The 20,917-nt window shown below is 43.3% G+C and overlaps 3 protein-coding genes across 29 annotated transcripts in view; all 3 read right to left on the reverse strand.

Moving 5' to 3' along the window:
- Positions 1 to 1,019: 1,019 nt before the first annotated feature.
- Positions 1,020 to 20,917, reverse strand: part of LOC128076896 (UDP-glucuronosyltransferase 1A1-like) — a 35,438-nt gene continuing 15,540 nt past the window's right edge. For 2 of the 4 annotated variants that reach the window (XM_052675363.1, XM_052675362.1), the window contains exons 2-3: positions 12,917 to 13,196; positions 1,020 to 5,257 (exon numbers count right to left, since the gene is read on the reverse strand). In XM_052675363.1, coding sequence (XP_052531323.1) covers positions 2,922 to 3,770 — 849 coding nt within the window. In that variant the 5' untranslated portion in view covers positions 3,771 to 5,257; positions 12,917 to 13,196 and the 3' untranslated portion in view covers positions 1,020 to 2,921. Of the gene's footprint in view, positions 5,258 to 12,916; positions 13,197 to 18,149; positions 18,395 to 18,423; positions 18,994 to 20,917 lie in introns of those variants that run through there. The other 2 variants (XM_052675361.1, XM_052675359.1) reach the window with 2 other exon arrangements.
- Positions 7,967 to 8,870, reverse strand: LOC128076895 (UDP-glucuronosyltransferase 1-6-like). The gene has a single exon (XM_052675358.1). It carries the CDS (start codon positions 8,855 to 8,857, stop codon positions 7,982 to 7,984), a length of 876 nt encoding a protein of 291 aa, XP_052531318.1. The 5' UTR covers positions 8,858 to 8,870; the 3' UTR covers positions 7,967 to 7,981.
- LOC128076892 (UDP-glucuronosyltransferase 1-6-like) overlaps positions 10,985 to 20,917 on the reverse strand; it is a 245,886-nt gene continuing 235,953 nt past the window's right edge. For 16 of the 24 annotated variants that reach the window (XM_052675337.1, XM_052675347.1, XM_052675338.1 and 13 more), the window contains one exon: positions 12,475 to 12,679. In XM_052675337.1, coding sequence (XP_052531297.1) covers positions 12,630 to 12,679 — 50 coding nt within the window. In that variant the 3' untranslated portion in view covers positions 12,475 to 12,629. The other 8 variants (XM_052675314.1, XM_052675315.1, XM_052675324.1 and 5 more) reach the window with 6 other exon arrangements.

Consider the following 20,917-nt stretch of genomic DNA (forward strand, 5'->3'; position numbering starts at 1 on the left):
AGGATCCGTTAAGAGAGCATCAAAGTTACTCTCCTTGAGATATCTGATAAGTTCTGTGTTGTGCAGTAATTGTTCACAGTCTATGATGGTTGACTCAGAGACTTGTGGATGAGAAGGAAGCATCAGGGCCATTCCTGCAGAAATGTGGGAGAGGTGTTCTAATGAACACAAGCACCTCTGGGCTTTTAAGCTAACTGAGCTGTGTTTTTTGTGATGACCTTTATGCTTATTTGCTTTGTGGTGAACGTATAATCACTGACATGGACAAACTGGCGGTTTTAAAGTTCAGCCAAACTCTCTAGCAGTCATCTGATCCATAGATAAACTGGATAATGGCCATCCATTTGCACTGAATGAATAGTGGGACTGCAGGGAATAACATCTTTTTCAGCAAGTACTGCACTAATAATGCTGTGTAACAAATCATTCACTGAAAAAAAACTATGTACATGTATAAGAAAATAAGGAAACCATGCTGTGGAAGTATAAGACTCCATCTGCGGAGAGGGTCCTGGGTGTCCTGGTGGACTACAGGTTGGCCATGAGCCAGCACTGTGCCCTTGTGGCCAAGAGGGCCAATGGCATCCTGGGGTGCATTAAAAGAGCGTGTCCAGCAGGTCGAAGGGAGGTGATCCTCCCCCTCTACTCTGCCCTGGTGAGGCCTCATCTGGAGTACTGCGTCCAGTTCTGGGCACCCCAGTACAAAAAACACAAGGATCTCTTGGAAAGAGTCCAGCGGAGGGCCACAAAGATGGTGAGGGGCCTGGAGCATCTCTGCTATGGAGAAAGGCTGAGTGAACTGGGTCTGTTCAGCCTTGAGAAAAGAAGACTGAGAGGGGACCTGATCCAGGTCTATAAATATCTGAGGTGTGGGGGGCAGAATGGCGAGGATGGACTCTTTTCAGTGGTGAGTGGAGACAGGACAAGGGGAAACGGCTGGAAACTGCAGCATAGGAAGTTCCGCACAAATATGCGCAAGAACTTCTGTACAGTGAGGTGACAGAGCACTGGAACAGGCTGCCAGGGAGGTGGTGGAGTCTCCTTCTCTGGAGATGTTCAAGACCTGCCTGGATGCCGACCTGTGCGACCTGCTGTAGGGAACCTGCTTTGGCAGGGGGTTGGACTCTATGATCTCTGGAGGTCCCTTCCAACCCCTACAATTCTGTGATTCTGTAAACTGAAAGAGCAACCAGAATGTTAACTGCCAGTTGACAAGAATTGCATGAAAATAAAGCCACTCAGATCCCTTGGTACCCAGTTAGTTAAAGCCTTGGCAGAAGTAATCAATAGCACTTTCAAAACAAGAACTGTTTTTGAATGGCAAGCCATGGTGTTCTTATTTCAGAGGAAAAACTAAAACTAAAATACCATACCTGAGCAGTTAGCAAGCATTTTTTTTAGACATGTGCTAACCTTCAGTATTACATTTTTCTTTTACATATAACTGTGATGCCTAGCTACATCTAGAAGGTAACAAATAAAGGGCTGGAATGCCATTAAGGAATCAGGAATAAAAATATGCTGGACTCTGAACTTTTTAACCCTTGCAAGATAAGGGTGAAAGTGAGCTCTGGTTTTAGAGGAGAGTCGAAATTTGAAGTGGAACTGCGTGCAGGCGAACTGGTCCCGTTGCTTTCCCGAAGGGTCTGTCTGGGCTTGTCCCTGAAGCAGCCTTTAAACAGGTCAGATGAACAGAACAGGGAAAAAAAAGACTTTTCTGTGAGTAAGCAAGACCTGAGCAATAGCTGCTCTGCTGAAGTAAGCAGTACTAACAATGGGCAGCATCAGGTGAAGTAATGGGAGGAATTAAGCACAGCCTGAGGGCAGATAAGGTTGGATCTGGGGAAGGTGTGCAAGCTTGTAAAGTGCAAATCTGTTTTACTATAAAGCATCCTTAATTCATAATCACAAAGGCATATGCATTTACAGGAAGAATAGAAGAGCTGACAGGCAGGGAGGAATACATACACTATGTATGACACAGAGAAGTGAAAAACGTTCAAGGGAAGAACAGAGAAATGCCTGTTTCTTTGTTAGGGGCATGCAAATAGGACAAAACTTTTATCTCTTTCAAGAAACAACGTGATTTGTTGCTGAAACTGTTGGATGCCATTAATTGGAGATTCACCAGCTGCTGAGGAGTGCTATCTCCTCCCATCTACCCTTTTCTACTTAATGGCTGCCTTCACAGCATGAGACTGTTGTACTTATCACAAGCAAGCAAGAAGAGACACATCACATGTAGCTACAAGCTAATGTGGTACATCATGAAGCTAATGTAGTACATCGTGAACACCTGAAAGTCAACATGCATCACACACATGCAAGAGGTGATCAGACCCCACAATATTTACAGGAGAACATTTTCTGTCTGAACTGGATGTCTTATGAAAGGACAGCTGAGCATGCAGCTGCCTAGTTTTTGTGATGGAAACTGTTGCTAGATTGTAACTTTCCCCATAATAAAGTATTAGCCTTTCAACTCAAACCAAGCACAACACCACCATTACAGAAAAGAGCAAATAATGCTATTGCACTTAACCCAGTTACTTTTCTGACTGGATAAACAGCTAGTGCTCTTGAAGAAATACACTATCGTCTCATGGGGCAAAGAATTTTTGGAAGAACTGTTAAGTCCACCTGCACTTTTATGCATTAATTCCTGGACCAGGTGAAGTTTGTGTACCTGACCAGCTGGAATTAAATATAGCATAGAGAACAAAATCCCTGTGTTGGGCAGGTCGGAAAGAAGAAGATGGAATCATGTCTTCTGCTGCTCAACAACACCACTGTTACTCACATGCATTGTGATACAGAAACAGTTACTCTAAATAACACCTGTAGGTAAGTAATGTCTATATGAAATGCTTTTAGATCTGGCACAGACCATGCAAGCATATGACTGCCAGAACATTTCCCAGTCACTCACTAACCTGAGGTAACAGCTTCTTCCTTCCACAGTTTATGCCTCCAATGAAAACCATACTGGGCATCACAGGTGTAGGATAGTCAAAGGCAAAGTCAGTTCTCTTCAGCCAAATGGATCCATGACTTAGAAGCTGTGTCAACGTCATAGGCTTTTGGAGAAAGTCTGAGGCCAGTCTTTCAAATGGTAAAAAGACAATACTGCAGATAAAATACTCCGAAATGCTTATCAGTACGTTCTTCACTCTCTGAGGAAATGTCATATGATCTGTATTGAATGAGAACCATCGTGGGACATAGGACACTGGGCTTGGGCTCTGGGCAGCATAAGTGTCTATAGAACATGGAATACCCCGCAAGAAGAAAACAGTAGGAATAGACAAATGCAGAGCAACTATTTGTCCACAGGGTGTCACAGGATCTGTAAAGACTGCATCAAATTTGCTTTCTTCCAGAAATTTCACCAGCTCTTTTTTGTACAGTAAGGAACTGCAGGAAGCTTGAAACATAGTAGAAGACTTTCTAAAAAGTTCCCAAGTATCCAAAAATCTGGTAAGAAAAGGCCGTTCACTGAAACTGCTCATGCCAAAAGTATGCAAAAGCTCTTTTATCTCTTCCTGCTTGTATGGTACAGGATACGTCTTCATCGTGAAATTCCCTGAAGAATCTATGAGGATATTGCTGTCTGGTGCTACAACAACTATTTCGTGCCCTTTCCTGCTCAGTTCAGTCAGCACTTCCTTCATACTGAGCCAGTGACTGCCGTCCATCGGGACCACCAACAACTTCCCAGCAGCAGCAGTACTCAAGCAGCACAAGAAGGGGAGAAGCATTGCCATCAGCATGTTGCAAGGTGGAAAGAAATCCGTGCAAGAGCCAGCTGGGTGGTTTGAAAGCTTTTGAGGCTTCAATCCACCTGCTCAAATATAGCACTTGGCAATGATACTTTTGCCCTTTTGATTTACTGTTTCACATGTTTATCAGTTTGCACGCAACTGGATTCATGTCAGGAGATTGATGATTATAAAATGTTGAAATGGGTTTTGGACTTCAAAAGCAGGTTTGTACAAGCACGAGAAAGGTGTGACTGCTGTCATAAACTTGGCTCTCCCATACTGTGACTACAACTCAGTGCCTCACCCATCTCCTTTCCATACCAGTACCACAGACTGATGACCTTCTTAGCATCAGCAGCCCATCAGTGCAGACCTCCCCTTGTCTTACCCAAACTGCAGCAGCCCCCATCTCTCCTATTCACTTTTCTTGCCTCTGGTTACACTGGGAGATAGAGGACTGCTAGCTGCTGAGTGAGTTGGCTATGTTCAGTGTTGGCTGATTGATGTAACTATGCAAACAACTGCTGTTCTGAGATAAGCTGAGTCATTGGGGAGATGTTCACTATACTAAGAGCGGGGATTTATCCTTGGGCTCAGTTACTGTTTCACAGGGGCAGCCGTTAATAACTTTGTGTACATGAACGCAAGTCACGCAAGGAGCTGGGATTAACTCTTGCCTGTCTCTTGCACTTTGCCCAGAAAAGTTTGGATTTTAGCTACAACTACACCTCCTAAAGCTGATTATTTTCCTCTAGAATCCATACACTTGAAATAATCACTAGAAAGACAAATCTCTGCAATCTCTTTCTGTTCTCACACAGCAACATCTATTCAACGCAGAATTACTGTAGCTGTGATGTAGGAAGGAGATGGAGACCTATTCCCTGCCTAGTGATCAGATCAGATGGTGATATCTGGGCACCTATCTAATCTTTTTGCTCCTTTCCCAGACATGGTTTAAGGATGAGGTGCTGTGGGTGGCTGTTAAGTGAGCTAATGAACATGCCATAGCATCTCTCACTCAGAGATGGTGAGTATTTATTGGGGATGCCAAGGTAAATGCAGGTTTCTGACTTCCCTCGTTTATAAGAGAACATTTCCCAGGTGCTCAGTCGATGCTGGGTCACCTTCAGCTGATCATTTAAATGTGGGTCTGCAAATTGGAACCATCATATTGGCAAATAAGTTATGAATAACCATGCCTAGGTTTTACTCATTCATGTGATTGAATTGAACTTATATACTATCTAAAATCAGTTCATAGTTTATATCAGCATGACCGAAGGGTGTTGGCTATTTCCAACACATGTGTGAAATAGGACGGGACCATCCTAGCCATCTTAGGGCAACACCAGTGCAAGGGAAAACAGAAAGCTTGTGCACAGAAAATCTGTCACGGAGTGGAAAATTCTCTCACACACATGTGCAATACTTTCACTCCCATGTAAGGCTTCCTCTCCCATCACACACAAAATAGCAGCCTCAAATGCATGCACCTCTCACAGGTTTTTCCCGTTCTCGCTGTACATTCAGTAAGTGAAGAGAAGGTGGGCTGTAACACAACTGGAATCTTGGCACCCAAATGGAGACCTTTGATAAAACAATGCTGGATGCACATCGCATCACTCCAGACCTTAAACCAGTGGCCCAGGACCCAACACAAACGTCTTTAGACAGCAGGCTGTCTGACATGTTGGCAAGTGGGATGAGCACCAATGCAGACTGCCGTGTGGTTTGTGCAGCTGCTGGAGCCCTGGGGATACAAGAAACTGGACTTGGACATTTACTGACAACATACGCCAGGGTACTTGGGAACACGTGACAGAAATGCATGCACAGCATGGTTGTCCAGAAACACTGTTTGGATTACATGATATGGTGCTACTCGGTTTGTAAAGAGCACACCAGAATTTCTCTTAGCCATATAGAGTTGGACAGCTTCACCTCACTGAATTCTGTCAGAGTTGTTACAGTGCAATAACTGGGTATTTTTTAATAAGTATTTTTTTCCTAATAAAGCATAGGCAAATTGTGCAGCGGGGTATAATAGATAAATATGAAAAATCAGTGTGGAAGTACCTGTGTTTTTTCATTTTTGTTTTTGTTTTTGTTTTTTTTAAAAAAGCGAACTAGTTGGTAAAATTGAGAAAAACTATGAAGTTTTTTTTCCATTGAATTGAAATTGCATTTTTGAAGATAGGTACCCAACTGAAAATCTCTACCCGTTTAAACATAAAACTTCCATCTAATCTCTTACCCTATCAACTGCAAAGCTATTGCAAAAGAGAACCATCGACCTTCAGATAACATAAGCCAACGTGTCTCTAGCTGATGAACTTGTGAGTCCAAGGTCTGTGTGAGCTCAGTTCAAGGCTGACACAGTCCATGAACTCTGTGGAGTCAGATCCTTCCTGATCTAAACTGCTGAGTCATTACTGGTGTTTACCTGCTGCAGTAAAACTTTATATATAAGTAGGTGACCAGGAAAGTGTTATCTACAATGAAAAATCCTGCATTCAGCACGCAGTTTGTTACTTCAGGCATCCAAGCTCTACAACACTGGTGGGGCCTTCTTTCCTTTGCATTTTCTGCCTACTTATTTCCAAGCCTTGCGAGAAAGCTTTAACCTCAGTGAGAACCTACCTTCAAAAAGAACATCTAGCTCTACCACCTGCACTATCCACATATCCATAGTTTATGACAAAGGTAGTAGATTAATGTGAATTTTCAAACAGCTCAGGAAAAGGTGATACACAGACAGGCCTGTTACTCATAACCATAGCAAAGGCTGATGAACACTAGGTGAAGTCAAGCTAGACTCTGACATATGAATACAGACAGCTACATGCTTCCTTCATGGGGCTTTCACAGACATCTGCTTGAGTCTTGAATATCAGATCAGTGATCTTTCCTACTTATAATTTATGTCCTTTTGAAAGACTGTACAAGCAATGGCTATTCTTTTTCCCTTTATTGAGATATATGTAACCAGATAGAGAGAACAGGTGGTTTGCTTCGTTCTGTGACCCTAAAGACTCTTGTGGTACAAAGGTTGTCTCAGTCACCTCCAACACAAATACGAAACATACTTATCTAAACAAAAGAGAAGACATCAGGGCTTTGTTCTACACAATTCTGATTCAGGTGCACTTAGAAGATGTAATTCTTGAACACCCCTTTCTTGCACCCCTCCCCCCCATCCCACCCAAATTTGATTCAGAGGTCTGGCTCTCACCCAAAAACCTGTATGGGAATTTATAGAAGACATCCATGCCTAGAATCTAATTAAATAACTTAAAAAGAACAAGAGGACTTATTTTTGAAAGGCTTTCTTCTGGGGTTTAGATTTGGCTGCAGCTTATATATTTGCTACTTTTTCCAAATTTTAACCCTCGTGTGCATTTGATTTCTTTTCCAGTTTATATTAACACCTTGACATAAAGAGAAAGAGGTAATTCAATTTACCTGACTGAATGGACAGAAATACAATTGACAAATGGCAAAAATGTTAGTCCTATAACCTTCAAGAATGAAAAAGGAGAATGGGTATATAGATGTACATGCACAGAAATGCCCATGCCAATCTTCAACACTGATGCCAAGGCTGCCTTCAACAACAGTAATTGGGTGCCCTTTATCCTGCAAGCTTTTCATGACTGTCAGTACAGTCAGATGGCAACACCTAGAGTCCATAGCTCCCATAGCCACCAAAGCAGGTGGACTGAATGCTCCTGGCATGGCAGCAAGTGCCTGATGTGTCCAGATGGACAGTCCTGAACACCGTAGAGCAGACAAAGACCAGACAGTGTCTATGTGTGTTCCTCAGGCTACTCTTTCAGAGCTATGTAGCAGTATGATTGTGGTGCCTGCTCTTCTGGAGGTGGATGTAGCATTAGAAACTTAGATAAAATAGAAGCTACCAAGTTCTTTAGGAGAGAAATGCCTGCCACTTGCCAAAATCCAGATGAGCTTCAATTCAAAAAAACAGTTCATCATTTGCATACTGTTTACATGTAACTTAAGTTTTCTTATTTGATAAGACTTTAGGATTGCCAGGATATGATTTAATCAGAATGCTGGGTACTGGCAAATAATATTTATGAATCTTGCAGGATTTTTGATTAGCTTTCTATTTTTAAATAAGGTGTTTTTAGTGAAGTTTCAATGTGAGATACTTACATACTTTTGTTCTTGGTTTTCAATAAAAATAAAATAAAGTTCTATACCTGAGACAGCTTGTTCTTCTGAGCACAGTTTATCCCTCCAATAAAAACCATGTTTGGCATTATTGGTCTTGGAAATTCAAAGGCAAAATCATATCTCATGAGCCAGACAGATCCATGGCTTAGAAGGTCTGTAGACGTCACTTTCTTTTGCAAAATCTCATACGCAAGTTCTTCAAATAGAGTGAATAAAGGCTGACAGTAAACAAGCTCCAGTATATTGACCAGCATGTTTTTCACACGCTGAGCAAATGTCATGCTATCGGAATTATTTAGGAAGAGCCTGGGAACATAAGAAGGAGGGCTTGGACACTGGGTAGCTTTTGAATCCATACCGCAAGGAAATCCTCGCAAGAAGTAGACAGAAGGAACTGAAAGATAATCAGCAAGTATTGGTCCACACATCAGAATTGGATCTGTGAAAACGACGTCAAATTTGCTCTTTCTCAAATACTGCATCATTTCTTCGTTGTGCAAGAGGCTCTGACACGTGGTGAAAAAAAACCTGAAAGCTTCTACAATGCTGTGATACATAGTGATGATTGCTTTCAATGTAGATTGCTCAGTAAGATGATCATTAACAAATGACTTGAGCACGCCATGTAAATGCTCATCTGTATAAGGTGTTGGATATACTTTCACTGTATAATTTTGATGTTCCTTTGTCTTCATAAAAAAACTTGATGACGGTACAACCACAACAACATCATGTCCATTTTGCTGGAGTTTTCCTACTACTGGTCGCATACTGAGCCAATGACTTCCATCCTGAGGTATCACCAGGATCTTCCCACATTCCGCAAAGATTAAAGATGATAGAAGAAGAAAAAATATCCCAGTACGTTGGTAAAAACACAGAAATTGAAGAGCCATTTCACTGAAAGTAAGCTGTAGAGTTCTGTTCTGGAGACACCCACCACAGTCCTTTATATGAAGGTCTGTGTAACCTTAACTTACCCACAGGAAAATAATTATTGACTACAGAAAGAAATATTTAACTTACCAAAATTTTGAGGTAATTGTTCAATAATTGATGACAACTGTGTATATAACAGGGAAAGAAGTACAGAGTTCTTGAAAAAAGCTGTCCCCCTTTGTACTTTTAATTTATTTAATCATTAACCTTAGAAGCAGGTCAGCATGGTCTTTCGTTGTGTAACTAGCAAGACCTGGGACAGCAGTCTTGCCTATAAAATGAAAATATGTGTATTTGATGGGTGAACCATTCAACAGATAAGGTATTGGCTGGACAGTTATATTCAAAGAGTTGCATTCAATGGTTTGATGTCCACGTGGAAACCAGTGACAAGTGCTGCCCTCAGGCATCTGTATTAGGACTGACATGCTGGAGGGAAGGGCTTGCCATCCAGAGAGACCTGGACAAGCTTGAGAAGGGGGCCCATGATAATGTCATGAAGTTCAACAAGACCAGGTGCAAAGTCCTGCACCTGGCATGGGGCAATCCTAAACATGAGTACAGGCTGGAGAGGGCTGAGCTTGTTCAACCTGGAGAAGAAAGAAATCCAGCAAGACCTCGCTGTGGCTTTTTCATGCTTAAAGGGGGCCAGAGGAAAGCTAGGGAGGGACTTGTTATCAGAGGGTGTAGTATATGGGATGAGGACAATGGTTTTAAGCTGTAAGAAAGTTAATTTAGGTTAGATACAAGGAACAAATTCTTTACTACGAGAGTGGTAAGGTCCTGGCACAGGCTGTGGATACCCTACCCCTGGCAATGCTCGAGGCCAGGCTGGATAGTGCTTTGGGCAGCCTGGTCTGTGGGAGGTGTCCTTTCCCATAGCAGGGATTCAAAGTGGATGGGCTTTAAGGTCCCTTCCAACTCAAACTATTTTATAATTCTGCATCATCTCTTAATAACACTGGAGGCATCTACCACTATGAAAGACTTTGTACTTTCTAAAGGAAACCTTCAAAATATGCTCATGAGAGAGAGTGGAAATTCCAATTCCATTTCTTTTATGGGTTGGTGTAACTGAAAAGTGCCTAATCAGTATGTAGAAGGCTGACGTTTAATTCACAGCTCCTCCAAGTAGTCAAAATTGTGTGTCCTTTGAATATATCATGAACACCAGAAAGTACCATGCAATTCCAAATCTGAAGAGGAGAAGGAAAGAGAAGAAAAAAGCCATGCTACCAGACAGAAACAAAAAACACAGCAACAACTAAATGATGGGTTCAGGGCAGGTGAATGGAAAGGAAGCTAGCAAATACCTTCATGGACACAACACAGCAGTCTTGGATATCTTTTACTAGTCCCACTGATAACACAGAGAAAACTTCAACGAACAAACTGAGCCTCTAAGCTCCCGGCCACACACAGGCAGTAATGTAAGCAACTACATGATAAATAACCAACACCCAGAGAGGGATGAATATGGGGTGTTGAGAGGTGGGAGTCAGTTTTCTGAAGCGCACATACAGAAAATGTGGGAATTCATAGATTTGCAGGTCCAGGGAGGTGATTCAGTCTCTCCACCCAGCACTGGTGAGGTCTCACCTGGAATACTGCATCCAGATGTGCAGTCCTCAGTTCAGGAGAGACATAGATTTGTTGGAGAGCGTCCAGAGAAAGGCCACAAAAATAATTCAGGGATGGAACATCTCCCAGCACGGACAGGCTGAGAGAGCTGGAGCTGTTCAGCACAGAGAAGAGAAGGGTCTGGGGTGACCTAAGAGAGGCCTTTCAGTATATAAAGGGGGGCTATAAGAAAGAAGGGGACAGACTCTTTTGCAGGGTCAATAGTATTAGGACAAGGAGAAATGGTTTCAAGCAGACAGAGGGGAGATTTAGGTTGGATATTAGGAAATACTTGCTTACAGTGAAGGGTGGTGAGGCTCTGGAACAGATTGCTAAGAGATTTGGTGTAAGCCCCATCCCTGGAAACTTTCAAGGTCAAGATGGGGCTCTGACAAACCTGGATCTAACTGTGGATATCCCACATGCATCTTAGACCACAGAAAAAAATATGTCAAGACTCAGTTACAAATTAAATCATTAGGAAAAAAAAAAGAACAAAATCAAGAGCACTAGATGTCCACTACCCATGAAATTACATTGCTTTGGGAAATGTGTAATTTGAGAAAATGAACATACCTTAGGCAGTGGTTTTTTCTCAGCACAGTTCATACCTCCAATGAAGACCATATTGGGCATCACTGGTCTGGGATACTCAAACACAAAGTCAAATCTCATTATTGAAATAGAAGCAGAGTTCAGGAGGTCCATCGGAGTTACATCTCTTTGAAGAACTTCAGAGGAAAGCTGTATTGCAGCTCGATAGTAACCATAACAGTAAAAGCGCTCCAGGAGAGAAATCAGTGTATTTTCCACTCTCTGGAAAAATGTCATGTGGTCTGAATTGAAGGAAAATGTTCTGGGGACATACGACAGAGGGCTTGGGCACTGTTCGGCTTCAAAGTGTAGATTGCAAGGTAATCCTCTCATGAAGAACACAAATGGAAGTGAAAGGTAATTAGCAACTGTTGCTCCACACATAAAAAGAGGGTCTGTGAGGACTGCATCGAAGCCACTTTGATTCAAGTACTGCAGAGTTTCTGTGCTGCTGAACAGTTCTCTGCACTGAAGGTAGAAGGATTCAAAAAGGTATTTTGAAATGTTGTAGGTTGCAAAAGCATACAGTGGGAAAGGCATACTCTTCAGGTGAGTTGCAAGATACAGCTGAAAGGCATTATCCAGGTCTTCTAACTTGGTGGACACTGGGTATGTCTTTACAGTGTATGCGTGTTTTTGTGTTTCTCCCGTATGCCAGCTTACTTCTGGTTTAAGCACCACCACTTCATGTCCCCTCTCGGCGAGCTTCTGAACTACTTCCTTCATGCTCAGCCAGTGGCTTCCAACCATGGGCACCACCAGGAGTTTCCCTCCTTCAGAGAGGCCAGGAACGAGGAGGATAAAAATCCCGGCAGCAAGTGGACAGCAAAGCCGCAGCGTCATTGTGCTGTGGGCAGAGCACTGACTGTGAAACCGTCACCTTCTCCTTCTCCTTCTCCTTCTCCTTCTCCTTCTCCTTCTCCTTCTCCTTCTCCTTCTCCTTCTCCTTCTCCTTCTCCTTCTCCTTCTCCTTCTCCTTCTCCTTCTCCTTCTCTTCTCCTTCTCCTTCTCCTTCTCCTTCTCCTTCTCCTTCTCCTTCTCCTTCTCCTTCTCCTTCTCCTTCTCCTTCTCTTCTCCTTCTCCTTCTCCTTCTCCTTCTCCTTCTCCTTCTCCTTCTCCTTCTCCTTCTCCTTCTCCTTCTCCTTCTCCTTCTCCTTCTCCTTCTCCTTCTCCTTCTCCTTCTCCTTCTCCTTCTCCTTCTCCTTCTCCTTCTCCTTCTCCTTCTCCTTCTCCTTCTCCTTCTCCTTCTCCTTCTCCTTCTCCTTCTCCTTCTCCTTCTCCTCCTTCTCCTTCTCCTCCTTCTCCTTCTCCTTCTCCTTCTTCGCCTTCGCCTTCTCAGGCTGTAGCTTGAATTCTAGGAAGCGGATGGATTTATCTGCTGATTGTTGAAATGTGATTATCTTCTAGTTAATGATTTACTGACTTAATCACTGCACACCTACCAGGGAATAATGATGCTGGTTTTTTTCATTACTTGTAAAGGCAAATACAGTGAGCATTACAGTATCATTGGAGTTATTCAGTGCTTAAGATGAGTTCCCCAACATCCTGATTTCTACAGACTTCTCTCTTGAACACTGATGTGTCTTCTCCCACCTCTTGTCAGGACAAAGGAAGGCAAGTCTCGTGAAAACAACTCCTTATTATCCTATAAGAATGCCAGTGCAATGGAATGCAGGAATTTTGGCCACAGAAAATCTGCTTCAGTGGAAAATTCTCTCACAAATGTGTGTGATACTTTCTCTTCCATGTAAGGCTTCCTCTCCCATCACACACAAAACATCTGCCTCACATTCATGCACCTCTCACAGGGTTTTCCCGTTCTTGCTGTACATTCAGTAAGTGAAGAGAAGGTGGGCTGTTACACAACTGGAATCTTGGCACCCAAATGGAGACCTTTGATAAAACAATGCTGGATGCACATCGCATCACTCCAGACCTTAAACCAGTGGCCCAGAACCCAACACAAACGTCTTTAGACAGCAGGCTGTCTGACATGTTGGCAAGTGGGAAGAACACCCATATGCAGACGGCCGTGTGGTTTGTGCATCTGTTGGAGCTCTTTGGGAGGACAGAAGAAAACTGGACTTGGACATTTACTGACAACATAAGCCAGGGTACTTGGGAACATGTGACAGAAATGCATGCACAGCACGGAGGTCAAGAAACACTGCTAGGATTAATAAGCATTTTCTTTCATAACCACACTATGGCAAATTGTCCGTGAAGTATATCTTACAGTAAAGATCAATAGGAAAAACTAGTGTTGAACGACCTGTGTTGCTTTTTAAATAACCCAAACCACTACTTGGTACAACTGAGATTTTATTTCCCACTGAATTACACATGCATTTTTGAAAGAAGTAGCCAACTGAAAATCTTTCCGCATCTCTACATAAAGCTTTCCTCAAACCTTTCATCCTATCTGCTATAAAGCTATATTGCAAACAGAAGTTCAAAATCGAACCGCAAATAACATAACCCTGTTGCCAAAATGTTTCTAACTGACAAAGTACTCAGTTCAAAGTCGCACTGAGTACAGTTCAGGACTCACACAGTTTATGAACACTGCTGTCTCATGTCAAGTTTCCCCTCCACCTCACCGAGTTCATGTCGGGCCACCGACAAGCAGGTTTAAGCATGTGACTATACTTGGACTCTCTCCTGTAAGTACAAAGGCTGCAATTGCTCAAAGTCAAAGTGATGATGCCTAGCCAAGCACCAGCAACCCTCTCTTGTATCCACAGGATAGCACATCTATTGAATCTCCTGCCTCCAACAAGGAGAATGACACTTGTAAATCCATCAGTACGACACCACACTGGTGTAAAACAGTTGGAGATCATCTCCTAGAGAGCATGGATGGTAATAGATGGTAACATGTAGCAGAGTTAGCAAACGTGGCTCCACTCAGAAGCATCAAAAGAGATCATCAAGGCCACAGTAAATGACAAATTCTGTCATTTCCTTGTCAGCAAACAGTTTTCTACAGGATGAAAACATCACCATGGCGGTACTGAATGGAACCAATTGAACATGAAACTGGAAACCCTGTGACCATGGAACATTACAGAAGCCCACCTGTCCTGTGTACAGGACTGGACATGTCTCCAGTGTGTCCACTACATACTTGATGCTGGTTTGCAGGTCATCAGCAAGCAGTTTCTACCTGGTCTGACTGAGCTTCTGCAGTACATGACTCATGCAAAACCTGTGGTTTTCACACTGGACAGTGCAAAAAGTTTCCCACCATCCCAGAAGATCATCATTACAATCACCCATGTAGCAATGAAAGAATAGGTAAGCAACTATCGTGTTCCATGTCTGTAGACCCCAAAGAAAATCCCATTGAAAACTACTGAAGAAACAAATTGAAGAGCCTGCTAGAAGTCAATTGATCCTTCACAGGTGTGGTTTCATTATCATTGTCATTTATCATCAGAAGTCTGGGCACAGGGCTGAGGTTTCTGATTAATCACGTAAACTATTTCCAAATCTCATATTGGATCTCAAACTGGAATACAGAATGAATTCTCCAGTTCTCAGTTCGGTTCAGTAAGCAGGAGGTCAGGTCGGTAGCATTCACCATCGCCCTCTCTCTGAGCAAAGCAAGCAGGGAAGGAGGGGTACATTTTAGCATGTTCCTCATGTCTTTGCCTTTGGCTCCCAGTGTCACAGTCTCACACCTTCCACACGATGCAGCCCACAGACAGATGATGGCTCTTGTCTTCCCCACCTCCACACCACTTTTGGTAGGTACGACGGCACTGAATTACACCACATGCTCCTCTTACCCAGCACTGCCACAGGACACTGGCTAATGCCACAAGCAAGCACTAACAACCCATATACAGAATAGCCTCTCAGGCTCCTGCAAGACTGACCCCAAGAACCCCTGAACCTAACTCTGTGTCTTTGTATTACACACCCCTCAGGAGTTCATTTACACAATCTCCTCCTGTAATTTATCAGCAGAACTCTATAACTATCATGACAGTCAGAAACCTGAGAGAAAAAAAAAAAAAAAATCAGCTTTTTCTAGTTGTTCTTATATCAATAAGCCATTGCTTGATTTTTCCCAGTCTCTCTTCTTCCTTTCCTATTTTGGAAGCAGCACTGGACCGTTATTTCTTAGGAATCTTCCGCACGTCATTAACAGTCTGTTGTTAAGAATGTAGATCTCGATCATGCCTTTTACCACACCTGTCTCCTGACACGATCTGTGTTGCTGTTCTACAATTCCTTTTCTTAGATGAAGGATAAGACAATATTCAGAATGAAGATATACCAAGAAATTATTTGGCAGCTTTCTTCTCTTTCCCTTTCCTAGTCATCCCAACTTTCTTGTTCTCTTACCTTCTGCACAACAGGATACCGGGTCTCATACAACTCACGTTATGTAGTTTCTGAACATCAACTCAGATTATCCCACTGCATATGGACTGATATTTTTCCAGAACATGACTTACTTTGCATGTTCACACACTATTGCATTACAACCTTGATGCTGGGCACCACTCCAAGCAAAACAGGACTAATTCCACAGTTTTCTTTAGATATACTGGAAGAATACACAGGGTTTTTAAACATGCAGAAAGCACCATTTCCACTCAATGACAAACATCGTTATGAAGATGGAAGACATTGGGAATAAAATACAGGGGGAATAGTTATAATCCTTTTAAAAGAAGTGAGCTACAAAGTGTCAGCACCCTGAGGCTGTCAGGATAGAAAAGTAAGTAAAAGCATATAAAAAACTTCAGTCATGCAATCAGTGAGAGCGTGTCATGGTGCGTTTTGAATCTAGAGTAATTAGTTACCACTCTCTTCAGTCAAACACAGGAAAATGTTTGCAACCAGCTTACTCTGTATTTGCCTCAGTGAATCAGAATAAGATAATCAAAGAATATAAATGAAGAAAGAAAAGAAATTCAACTCATAGAAACAGTGGTGCAATTATGTAGTCATACGTGTGACCACACTTCAGAAGTGAGGAGGAAATGTCACAGGAAAGAAGTGTGTGTCCTCCTCCATGACAAGTAAGAAACGTCCAAAGCTATAAATTGAATTAACAAGACAGAGGTATTAAGAGCTCCTGCAGAACGTTTCTGATAAAAGTAAATGTCAAGAAACACATACGAAAAAGTGATCAGCCACGTAGGGAACCTCCCACTATGGAAATAAAACAACGCAAACAGTTTAAAGACTGATTTCTGAACCAGTGAAATGCATTTCATCATTCCAATTAAAGCAATACATGCTACACTCCATGAACATGAAACCAAAATTGCATCTGACAGAAGAACAATATGAACACATTGAGGGCAGCATGCAGCAGATGAAGACAAACGCTGTTGGATTTCTCTGAAAATACGAATTCAAATAACAGTCACCTGCCACCATTTCAGACCACGGAATAACAATATGCCAAGAGTCAGATCTGTTAATATTTTGGAAAGAAAAATAAAATCAAGTACGCTAACCATCCCTAAGCCATGAAATTGCATTGCTTTGGGAAATGTGTAATTTGAGAAAATGAACATACCTTAGGCAGTGGTTTCTTCTCAGCACAGTTTATACCTCCAACAAAGACCATATTGGGCATCACTGGTCTGGGATACTCAAACACAAAGTCAAATCTCATTATTGAAATAGAAGCAGACTTCAGGAGGTCAGTCAGGGATACATCTCTTTGAAGAACTTCAGAGGAAACCTGTATTGCAGTTCGATAGTACCAGTTACAGTAAAAGAGCTCCAAGAGTGAAATCAGTGTATTTTCCACTCTCTGGAAAAATGTCATGTGGTCTGAATTGAAGGAAAGTGTTCTGGGAACATACGACAGAGGGCTTGAGCACTGTGCTGCATCAAAGTGTAGATTGCAAGGTAATCCTCTCATGAAGAACACAGATGGAAGTGAAAGGTAATTGGCAAGCGTAGCTCCACACATCAAAACAGGGTCTGTGAGGATTGCATCGAAGCCGCTTTGATTCAAGTACTGCAGAGTTTCTGTGCTGCTGAACAGTTCCCTGCACTGAAGATAGAAGGATTCAAAAACATGCTTCGCATTGTAGTACAGTGCAATAACATTCTCTGGGAAAGGCAGACTCTTCAGGTGAGCAGCAAGATACAGCTGAAAGGCATTATCCAGGTCTTCTAACTTGGTGGACACTGGGTATGTCTTCACAGTGTACGCGTGTTTTTGTGTTTCTCCCGTATGCCAGCTTACTTCTGGTTTAAGCACCACCACTTCATGTCCCCTCTCGGCGAGCTTCTGAACTACTTCCTTCATGCTCAGCCAGTGGCTTCCAACCATGGGCACCACCAGGAGTTTCCCTCCTTCAGAGAGGCCAGGAACGAGGAGGATAAAAATCCCGGCAGCAAGTGGACAGCAAAGCCGCAGCGTCATTGTGCTGTGGGCAGAGCACTGACTGCGAAACCGTCACCTTCTCCTTCTCCTTCTCCTTCTCCTTCTCCTTCTCCTTCTCCTTCTCCTTCTCCTTCTCCTCCTTCTCCTCCTTCTCCTTCTCCTTCTCCAAGCTGTAGCTTGAATATGTTTTTGTAGGAAGTGGATGAATTTATCTGCTGATTGTTGAAATGTGATTATCTTCTAGTTAATGATTTACTGACTTAATCACTGCACACCTATCAGAGAATAATGCTGGATTTTTTTTGCTTGTTTGTTCGTTTTATTTTCTGGTAATGCCAACTACAAACAAGCTTTACCTATGCCAAGTCAGTGGAGCTATTAAATACCTAACAGACAACAAGCTCCTTGACATACTAGGTACATGTCTACAGACTTGTCTCTTGAACACTGATGTGTCTTCACTCTGCTCTGGTCAGGACAAAGGAAGGCAAGTCTCGTGTAAACAACTCCTTGTTATCCTATAAGAGTATCAGTGCAACGGAATGCAGGAATTTTGGCCACTGAAAATCTGCTTCAGTGGAAAATTCTCTCACACGTGCAATACTTTCACTCCCATGTAAGGCTTCCTCTCCCATCACACACAAAATAGCAGCCTCAAATGCATGCACCTCTCACAGGGTTTTCCCGTTCTTGCTGTTCATTCAGTAAGTGAAGAGAAGGTGGGCTGTTACACAACTGGAATCTTGGCATCCAAATGCAGACCTTTGATAAAACAATGCTGGATGCACATCGCATCACTCCAGACCTTAAACCAGTGTCCCAGAACCCAACACAAACGTCTTTAGACAGCAGGCTGTCTGACATGTTGGCAAGTGGGATGAGCACCAATGCAGACTGCCGTGTGGTTTGTGCAGCTGCTGGAGCCCTGGGGATACAAGAAACTGGACTTGGACATTTACTGACAACATACGCCAGGGTACTTGGGAACATGTGACAGAAATGCATGCACAGCATGGAGGTCAAGAAACACTGCTAGGATTAATAAGCATTTTCTTTCATAACCACACTATGGCAAATTGTCCGTGAAGTATATCTTACAGTAAAGATCAATAGGAAAAACTAGTGTTGAACGACCTGTGTTGCTTTTTAAATAACCCAAACCACTACTTGGTACAACTGAGATTTATCTTCTTCATGGAAGGATACCTGCATTTTTGAAAGAAGTAGCCAACTGAAAATCTTCTCCCCACGTAAAATATACTCCCTTCCAGAAATAGAAAATAGAACTTCCTTCTAACCTTTCATCCTGTCAGGTAAAAAGCTATATTGCGAAACTGAAGTCCACTATGGAACCCAAGATAACACAAGCCTTTGAAGAACATGATTCTAGCTCATAAAATGGTGAGTTCAAGGTCTGAGTGAGTGCATTTCCGGACTGACATGGTTATTGAACAGTGTGCCGACAGATATTTTGCAGTTGTAAATTTCTGAGTGATGACTACTAGTCACGATTCAAATTTATACGTGTACTCGATAATCTCCATGTGCACAAAATGGCACCCACTGACTTTCATCAATAATTGATAAATGTTTACAGAGACCAAACTGGATAAGTTAGATCAGTCAAGCTGTGGTTGTTACATTTCTGCAGTGTCAACAGCAATGTGGAAGGCGAGCCAAGCTCTTGATGGCCATGCACAGCTGCCCCACCACAAAATGAGTAGGGCCTCAATCAGTTCATGCATGTGAATCCGCCAGGGGTGGTGACTCTGCTGTAGAACAGTGTTTTGTAGCTGAGAGTTTACTCTGACAAATAGTGCTGCTGTGCTCTTTTATCTGTTGTACTTTCCACTGAAAGAAATAGGTGGCATTGTTTTCCAAGAAACAGACATATACAGGTAAGTGACCAGGCAGATGCTATCTACCAACAAGCATGTTTCTATCCTGCCTTGGGGATTTGTTCCTCCAGTCGTTCAAGGCTCTCCATCACCACTGCGGTTTTCCTCCCTCTGCAGTTTTAACCTACTTACTTAGTTTCAAGGCATGCCAGGGAAATCTGAGATCCATGTCACTATCCAAGTCAACAGGGGGCTGTTTACAAAATCACAGTAGCACTCAGGGCAAAACCTGAGAGGGAGAACAGGGAAGCAAGGAAGCCGTTGGTGGCACTGCCATCTGGTTGAATTGTTTTACTGCCTGCCAAAACACATCTCCAGCCACAGAGACGCTGACTGCAGACACTTTAAATTTATGAGTATTTATGATGTAGTCTACCTTGATTTCAGCAAGGCATTTGATACTGTCCCCCACGACATCCTTATAACAAAGCTGAGCAAGTGTGGGATAGACGAGTGGACAGTGAGGTGGGTTGAGAACTGGCTGACTGGCAGAGCACAGAGGGTCGTTGTTGGTGGTGCAGAGTCCGGTTGGAGGCCTGTAAGCAGCGGTGTTCCTCAGGGGTCTGTGCTGGGTCCAGTCTTGTTCAACATCTTCATCAATGACCTTGATGAGGGGATAATGGCCACCCTCAGCAAGTTTGCTGATGATACGAAGTTGGAAGGATTGGCTGACAGCCTGAAGGCTGTGCTGCCATTCAGCAAGACCTGGACAGGCTGGAGAGCTGGGCAGAAAAAAACCAGATGAGGTTTAACAAAAGCACGTGTAGAGTCTTGCATCTGGGGAGGAATAATTGCATGCACCAGTACAGGTTGGGGGATGAGCTGCTGGAGGGGAGCCCTGTGGAAAGGGACCTGGGTGTCCTGGTGGATGACAGGTTGGCCATGAGCCAGCAGTGTGCCCTTGTGGCCAAGAGGGCCAATGGCATCCTGGGGTGCATTAAAAAGAGCGTGGCCAGCAGGTCGAGGGAGGTGATCCTCCCCCTCTACTCTGCCCTGGTAAGGCCTCATCTGGAGTACTGTGTCCAGTTCTGGGCACCCCAGTACAAAAAACACAAGGATCTCTTGGAAAGAGTCCAGCGGAGGGCCACAAAGATGGTGAAGGGCCTGGAGCATCTCTGCTATGAGGAAAGGCTGAGTGAACTGGGTCTGTTCAGCCTTGAGAAAAGGAGACTGAGAGGGGACCTGATCCAGGTCTATAAATATCTGAGGTGTGGGGGGCAGAATGGCGAGGCCTGTTTTCAGTGGTGAGTGGAGACAGGACAAGGGGAAACGGCTGGAAACTGCAGCATAGGAAGTTCCGCACAAATATGCGCAAGAACTTCTTTACAGTGAGGTGACAGAGCACTGGAACAGGCTGCCCAGGGAGGTGGTGGAGTCTCCTTCTCTGGAGATGTTCAAGACCTGCCTGGATGCCGACCTGTGCGACCTGCTGTAGGGAACCTGCTTTGGCAGGGGGTTGGACTCGATGATCTCTGGAGGTCCCTTCCAACCCCTACAATTCTGTGATTCTGTGATTCTGTGATTCTGTGAGTGTTGGA

This window comes from Tympanuchus pallidicinctus, unplaced genomic scaffold, assembly GCF_026119805.1.
Source record: "Tympanuchus pallidicinctus isolate F22 unplaced genomic scaffold, pur_lepc_1.0 scaffold15, whole genome shotgun sequence".
Classification (NCBI taxonomy): Eukaryota; Metazoa; Chordata; class Aves; order Galliformes; family Phasianidae; genus Tympanuchus; species Tympanuchus pallidicinctus.

Excerpts from the sequence above, each read along its gene's own strand:
- LOC128076895 (XM_052675358.1), bottom strand. The coding sequence starts at position 8,857 with ATGGCTCTTCAATTTCTGTGTTTTTACCAACGTACTGGGATATTTTTT.